General features: G+C 46.2%; 1 protein-coding gene across 1 annotated transcript in view; it reads left to right on the forward strand.

The window, feature by feature from the left end:
- LOC107119398 (serine/threonine-protein kinase TAO1-like) overlaps nt 1-6610 on the forward strand; it is a gene marked incomplete at its 3' end in the record, with an annotated part of 30776 nt that extends 24166 nt beyond the window's left edge. The window contains exons 4-9 of the mRNA XM_015421861.1: nt 1126-1171; nt 1875-1971; nt 2766-2879; nt 3343-3434; nt 5588-5681; nt 6480-6610. Of these exons, the coding sequence (XP_015277347.1) occupies nt 1126-1171; nt 1875-1971; nt 2766-2879; nt 3343-3434; nt 5588-5681; nt 6480-6610 (574 nt within the window). The remainder of the gene's footprint in view (nt 1-1125; nt 1172-1874; nt 1972-2765; nt 2880-3342; nt 3435-5587; nt 5682-6479) is intronic.
- Nucleotides 6611-7770: the final 1160 nt, after the last annotated feature.

The raw sequence follows: 7770 nt of genomic DNA on the forward strand, positions 1-7770 counted from the left end.
CTAGATATGTTGTCGCACCGGCTGTTTATTTATCAACATTGGAGATACCATCCCATCGAAGGGCTTTCTCCCTAGCTCAATGGAGAGCATTCCCCTCTGCAGTGGTCAAGGGAAGATATAGAAGACCCCTGTGCTTGAGAGGGTTTGCCCCTGCGGAGCTGGTAGGATTGAATCTGTTGAACATGTCTTGTTGCAATGTTGTTTCTACCAAGAAATTTGTGCAAAGTTCATCCTTTCATTCCTTAGAAAGCCACTGGGCTGTCCTGCTTCTGAGATTACTAGAAAGCTCCTTACAGGCGTGAATCCACAAATTACAGCTTCCTGTGCAAGGTTTTTTGTGGGTGCCAGCAAAATTTGCAAAGTTATCTTAAGCAGTGGTTCTTAAATTTAACATAATATTTATTTTAATTTGTGATATATTTTATCAAATTTAAATTTTATTTTCTATTATATGGGTATTCTTCTATTTAACTTTATTCCTCGTGATTGTGTGTATATGATTTATGCTGGTCTTTGACTGTATTAATAACTCCAAAAAATCTGATGTTTTATTTTCTTGGGCATTTGGTGAAAAGTTTTTTTTTTTAAAGGACCACCCTGTTTTGCCACTTTTTAATAATATTCTGCTGATTTTGTTGTGAGTTTCCAAAAGTTTTATTATATACTATCTCAGAAAATTTGTTGAGGTTCCATGAATAAAATTGTTAACTTGGAGTCATCGTCACCTCTCATCCCCCTGCATCTCTGAGCCTGCCACTTGGTGCAGAATGAACATGGGAGGATTGTGATGGCTTGTTTTCTGGCCTGATGTCAGATGCTGGGCAGTTTTCTGGTGAAGCTTGAGGACTTTGAGGTAGATGGTGGCATACATTCTCGATTGGGGCGGTGTCCTACTACCTAACTGTAGTGTTATTCTTTTGATCTGTTAAAAAACATCTTTACTATTTTGCATGCTAATTTAACAAGCCACCCCTATATATACAACTATGATCTGTAATCTGAAGAGTCGTGCCTGCACACGAAAGCTCACATCTTGAATAAAACTTTGTTGGCCTTAAAGGTGCCACTGGACTCTTAACTTTGTAGTGTTCTCTAACAGCTTGTTCTCCCCTCTACCCTCTTTAGCTTGTTATGGAATACTGTTTAGGATCAGCATCAGATTTATTAGAAGGTAAGCTATTCCGATACTTGACTGAGTGTGTGCACATGTGTGAAAGAGAGAAGCCTCCAAATTCCTCTGTAATATCTCTCAGCAGAGCCAAATTTCCATATCTCAGTATATGTCTCTACTTCTTCATTATTTTCTGTTGTCAGTGGCTTCCCTAGCCAAGCAACAAGTCACTTTTGACTTGCTGGTCTGGTTTCTTGCAGCATTCCGGAAGGAAGGCACATATCCAGGAGAGCTATATGAGGCATAAGGCTCTCTTGCCAGTGTAGCTGTAGTCAAATGCTTGTTTTTAACAGCATGGACTTCTCAGTTCAAGACGAGCTGTCATCAGTCTGTATTTGTGGCAGGTAGCTTGGGAGTGCCTGCAGGAAGTGGTGGGGGAGGAGAGGTTATGTTTTTGGGGGCACTTGCTTTGTTTTGTGACAACACTGAGGCATTCAGAAAGGCTTAGGACAGGGGTGGGGATGTGTTTATCAGTTTTGGGTGTTGAGTCTGTGTTTGGGAAGAGCAGCCATAAAGTAAGGTGGTTGTTACCAACTCTTAGTGTTTCTGATAGGCCAAGTGGAAGACCACTGAGCTTGAGGCTGGTTGCTGAAACCACAGCATTGGGCCGTCATGAGCCTTGCCCCTCCACTAAAGATTTTATTGCCTGTGTCTGAGAGTGTGCTCACTGCTGGCATGTTAACTGCATCTTTCTTTCTTCAAGTCCATAAAAAGCCTTTGCAAGAGGTGGAAATAGCTGCCATTACCCACGGTGCTCTCCAAGGATTAGCATATCTGCATTCCCACAACATGATCCATAGGTAAGTGAAGACCCCCACCCCCCCAATGTAACCTCCCTGTCAAGGAGTCAGCAGTGGAGAACTGGCTTAATAGGGCAGCCCATTCAGGTCTTTCAGGGTTCCCCCCTTTTTTGTGTGAAACAAATAAAACCGTGCCATTGCACATTTAGTACCATCAGGGACTGGCTTGTAGGGCATTTAACAGCAAGGGCACTTCTTGGAAAGCTGTCAGGCAAGCAGGGTAACGAAAAGAGTAATTTCTACACCCTTCCAAAGCATATGCATGAGCATGTAAGGGTTGCACTTGAGACTAAAGGAATTAAAGTGTAAACTCTGCTAGAACATATCAGTATGAGAAACTGATTTCCTTTAAAAAACCAGCTATCACCTGAGTCCTGAATCTTACTAACAGCCTGATGTTTTGGTGGCTTGGAAAAGCTCTCATTGTATCAACAGAACTAGCTGGCATCCTCTGTGGCTGTCTCCTTATTGCTTTGTATCTTCATATTCCCAGATTAAAATTAGTCCTCCTGTATTGGGCTTCTGGTCCTCTTTATGCAGGGGAAAGTCTGTGACAAGTAAAGTACTCCCCTCACCCTTGCATATCACTTCTAAGCCCCCTTTCCACCCACATTTACCTGTTTTGGACTTTGCATAGTGTCGATGCTTTATTGATTCAGCGCTGGCTTTATTGTACCAGTACAATGCTGCCCCTTATGATACTGTTTTGGTACAGCTGTACTTGCATCTAATCTGTTGGGGCCTGCCAGTAAGTGGGCTTTAGAGTGTGACATTAACATTCTCCTATTCCTCAGAGATATCAAGGCAGGAAACATCCTACTGACAGAACCGGGCCAGGTGAAGCTTGCAGACTTTGGATCTGCTTCCATAGCCTCTCCTGCTAATTCTTTTGTGGGGACGCCATATTGGTAAGGAAATGGCTTCAGCATTCGTTATCACTTGAAGTAACTGGGGTGTCTGGAATCGTGTTGCATAATTGGTTATCTGGTTAATCGAAAACACTTAATATGGATTGGGGAGAATTTTGGTCCCAGGCATTTAAATTCTGGGCCTGTTAGTATATAAGGGGTTAACACTGAATGGATCTAGTTACCAACCTTGGCATGGGGTGGTGGGATGCCTGAAAGAGGCCCATTTGTGCACCTCTTGCCCAGGGACCCACACCTCTTGTCCTAGTACCCTCAGTGTTGTGAATTTACCTCCTGCTACATGTGGCATTCTTAGGATATTATGCCTGGGAATAGATACCCAATCTGTTTTTTCCTCACTGCAGTAACTGAGGCTACTCTTTGTGCACTCATGAATGCCACTAAAATAACACAGGGGTTATGATGAGTAACTTCATTGAACATTTTATCTTCTGTATTCTAGGATGGCCCCAGAAGTGATTTTAGCCATGGATGAAGGGCAGTATGATGGTAAAGTCGATGTATGGTCTCTTGGGATAACATGTATTGAATTAGGTAAGCTGTGTCCCTCATCCTGTCAGATCTGCGACCTCCCAACAGGTTCCTTGACAGGTTTTTCTTCCATATCACAGTCAAAAGTGTAATTTGAGAAATGAAGTGTGTACTTTGTTTAGGTTGCATGTTCAGTGTACACTTCCCAAACACTTTGGAATCTTCTTTTTGTTCTGGCACATTGCTCTTGTTCAGCACACAGGAAGGAATTTTCAGTATTGCCTTGCTACTTGAAATTTGCCCCTTACCTCATTAATCCTGCATACACCCTTTGCTGTACCTACCTTCATTCTCTTGTCTGTCCTAAGATGTTCAACTTTTTAACAAGTGTTATAGGTGTCTATGGAGCTGCGGTGGCTCAAGTGGTTAAGACGCTGAACTACAGGCTGTGGAAGGTCAGTAGTTCAGCAGTTCAAGACCCGGGTGCCGCAAGACGGGGTGAGCTCCTGTCTCTAGTTCCAGCTCCTGCCAACCTAGCAGTTTGAAAGCAAGAAATTGCAAGTAGATAAATAGGTACCACTTCGGTGGGAAGGTAACAGCGTTCCGTGCGCCTCGGTGTTTAGTCATGCCAGCCACATAACCACGGAAACGTCTTTGGACAGCGCTGGCTCTTCGGCTTTGAAACGGAGATGAGCACCGCAACCCTAGAGTCGGATTCGACTGGCTTTCAAGCAAGGGAACCTTTACCTTTACCTATAGGTGTCTATAATCCTTCATGCTTTGACCTCTGGGATTTGCCTTCCCTTGGGAACATCACCTGTTTCCCTCCTTCCTCCCACACCTCGTGAAATTAAATTTAATGGGAAGTCTGAGAGGTATTTTTTTCAAAACTCTTCTGTAGCATACAGCAGTGGACTTATAATTGTGCTTAACCAGAGCAGAATTGAATGTTGTTGATTCTGCAACCCTTCATCTGAAAGAAAAGGCTTGGCCCATAGTAACTAGTCAAAAAGGCCTTGAGCATCCCTACAACGTTTTCTGTGTGCTCTTCCCATTGTTCCATCTCAAAGAGGACCCTGTGGGGTTGGAAGGATACAGAAAATAGCGATCAGAGTAATGAGGAGGATGAGGAGCAGCAAGGTCACCAAAGCATCTTTCTTGGGGCATTTTAGTTTAGAGGGGTGGGATACTATTACGGTGGGATGGATATGATCAAGGTTTGTAAAAATTTTGAATGGCTTCGAGGAATCAACTTTTCTCCCTCAAAATATCAGAATCTAAGGTCATGAAATGAAGCCGTTCAGTGGTAGATTGTGGCCGGGGGAAAGAATTCTTCACACAGTATATCATTTAAATTGTGGAGTTTGTTGCTACAAGAGGCAGGGATGGCCACCAGCTTAGATAACATTGAAAAGGGAATTTGGATTAGACTTGGGTGCAAGGCCAAGTGCCCCAAATCTACAGCACCTGTCTTTGAAGAGATCAAAATACACCAGCAAGTGTATCCCTAATTAATGGCAATTAGCCATGCTAGCTAAAGAGACTCTCAGTGTAGTGGGATGGTTTACCTCGGAATTCTAGGTGCGGGGGGCATAGAAAACGGGAAAGCTGTATCTCCATCATACCCTACTTGTGACCTTTCCACTGCAGCATACTGGCCAGTGTTAGATACGGGAGGCTGAACGAAATATGCCCATGTGGCCAGTGAGGGCCTCCCTAAGCACTTGAAATGATCCTGTTCCATAAATGATTGTGTAATGTAGCTGGCAGTTGGTTGTATAAGCAGGTTTCCATGGGGGGGGTTGTTAAAAACAAAGGCTGCATTAAGGTTATTTGGAGCTGTGAGGAAGCATTTGTGGACTCTGCTTGGGAATCCAATGAAGCTGCCTTACACTGAATGAAATCATTGGTCCATCAGGGTCAGTATTGTCTACTACTCAGCCAGGCAGCACTTTCCAGAGCCTCAGGTAGAAATCTTTCAGATCATGTGCCACCTGATTTTTTTTTTTTAATAACTGGAGGTGCCTTCTTTATACCAAACACCTTCTGGGTACTGGTGTCCACTCCAGATATTCAAGCCTCTACATTTTTTCTCTGTCCATATGGATGCTGGCAAGCCTGATTTGAGGGGCTTTATAAAAGAACAGGGATGAGCTGACTGGGAAATTATTCGGCAGTTTTCCTACATTAAGCCAATAATTTCTTTTTCTACACAGCGGAAAGGAAGCCTCCTTTGTTTAACATGAATGCAATGAGTGCCTTATATCACATAGCGCAGAATGAATCCCCTACACTCCAGTCCAATGAATGGTGAGTGAACAATTGAGATAAGAAACATCTTAACACATTTGATGACAATTCCAGGTTTTGTCACTCCGGGTCTTGAAGTGTCAGGTTTGGATTAAGAAAAAGGCAGGGGTCATTTCCTGCAGGAGCGCACAGGAGCGGAGCTCCAGCAGTAAAGAGCCCAGGGGGCGGGCACGTGCAACAAGCCCCACCCCCATCTCCCAGCAGCCCTCAGTCAGAGCAAGAAGCAGCCAGGTAAGTTGCAGAGCCAACAGGTCCAAAACTGTCCAGTGGCACCTTTAAGACCAAGTTTTATTCAGGTACAAGCTCTCCCTCCTCTGCGAGGACAGATCTGCACGTTCCCCCCCCCCCAATAGCTAGCAATCCAAAACAGTCCAGTGGAGCCTGAGCGGTGGGTGTTGCCTTCTGACACACTTCTGGTGATGTCAGGGAGTGTGGCATATGCAAATAAGTTATGCTAATGAGCTCCTGCACCTCATTTTCTATGAAATGACCCCTGGAAAAAGGTATGCTGAAAAGATTTTGGAGTGGGCTCTTTAGTGACCTTTTGAAATTCTATATATGCCTGTTGGGGGGGGGGAGAGCAAACCAGTGCTGTCCTGTAAAGTTCTGGAGATCGGCTGTTGCTTGTGCCATAAGCTCAGTGCCTATAGTGGGTGCTGGCACCCTGGTTGAAGCTCTGCTGCATTTTTAGATGATTCTCCAAATAACTCTGTGAAAAAGCATCCATTGCACTTGCTGTACTGTAAACTTGCCTTCTGGCAATTTAGTTTAATTTTCTGTCTCTTTTCCCTGTTTTAGGTCTGATTATTTTCGAAACTTTGTAGACTCTTGCCTCCAGAAAATTCCCCAAGACAGGCCTACATCAGAGGAACTCTTGAAGGTGAGTTTTACTTTTCTGATTCTCTTGCACACTAAACTTCCATGCGATGGTTTGCATACCTGCAAAATCTCAGCTTTCAAACCGTCCTTGCCTGTCACTTTCGTGTAGTGGTTAAGTGTGCGGACTCTAATCTGGGAGAACCGGGTTTGATTCCCCACTCCTTCACTTGCAGCTGCTGGATGACCTTTGGCAAGCCATAGATCTGTCCAGGGGTCGTTTCGTAGAAAAAGAGCTAGGGGAACTCATTAGCATAACTCATTAGCATATGCCGCACCCCCTGACATCACCGGAAGTGTGTCATAAGGCCACACTCCCTGACATCACCGGAAGTGTGTCATAAGGTCACACACCCCTCCCCCAATGGTCCCGGCCGCCGCGGCCGGCTTTGCAGCTCCAATGCCGAGTGGACCTGCAAGGCCGGCGGGAGTGCAAGGAAGCCCCGTGAAGGCCCTCCCTGGCCCCAGGCAGGCAGGGGTGGGGGAGAGGCAGGGAGGAAGCAACTTACCCTCCCTCTGCTCCTGCCTCCTCCTGGCTAAATGAGGGCCAGAAGCGGGGCGGCCGGAAGCAGGGGGCGGGGCTTTGTCATGTGCCCTCCCATACCTCACCCGTGGGGACTGCGCTCCCCCCCCCCCCCGACAGAACATGTCAGAGCTGTTCTTGAAAGAGCAGTTCTCTCAGAGCTCTCTCAGCCCCACGTACCTCACAGGGTGTCCATTGTAGGGAGGGGAAGGGAAAGGAGTTTGTAAGCCGCTCTGAGACTCCAAGTCAAGGGTGGGTTATAAATCCAATTAGCAGCGCCCCCATCAGGCAGGCACTTCTGAATGCCCAGCAGGAAATTAAGTATAGTTACCACTGGACCGAGCTTCCTGCAGGAGCAAGCCGGCTTGAAGCTTGGAAATCTGAGGAGGGCAGCTTGGGCTCAGGGGAATCTTCTGGAGTTGGGTGCTGGAGGCTCAGGTGCTGCTGGGCTTCTTGGCAGATGAGATGGCCTCATGGCTGTGGGTGGCCCTGGAGGCATGCGGCTTCAACTGGCTGTCCCAGCTGTCAGACGGGTGGCGTGCCTGCATGTGCTACGGCATCAACCTGGGTCCGCAAGCCACTGGCTCCACAGTCCCAGCAGGGAAGCCAAAGGCAGCAGCCAGAGAACAGCCACAGAGCACAGCCCAGCCAGACACACTCCTTGCATCCTCCTCCTCCTCCTCCTCCTCC

The sequence above is a fragment of the Gekko japonicus genome, unplaced genomic scaffold, assembly GCF_001447785.1.
Source record: "Gekko japonicus isolate JY-2015 unplaced genomic scaffold, Gekko_japonicus_V1.1 scaffold21, whole genome shotgun sequence".
Taxonomy (NCBI): Eukaryota; Metazoa; Chordata; class Lepidosauria; order Squamata; family Gekkonidae; genus Gekko; species Gekko japonicus.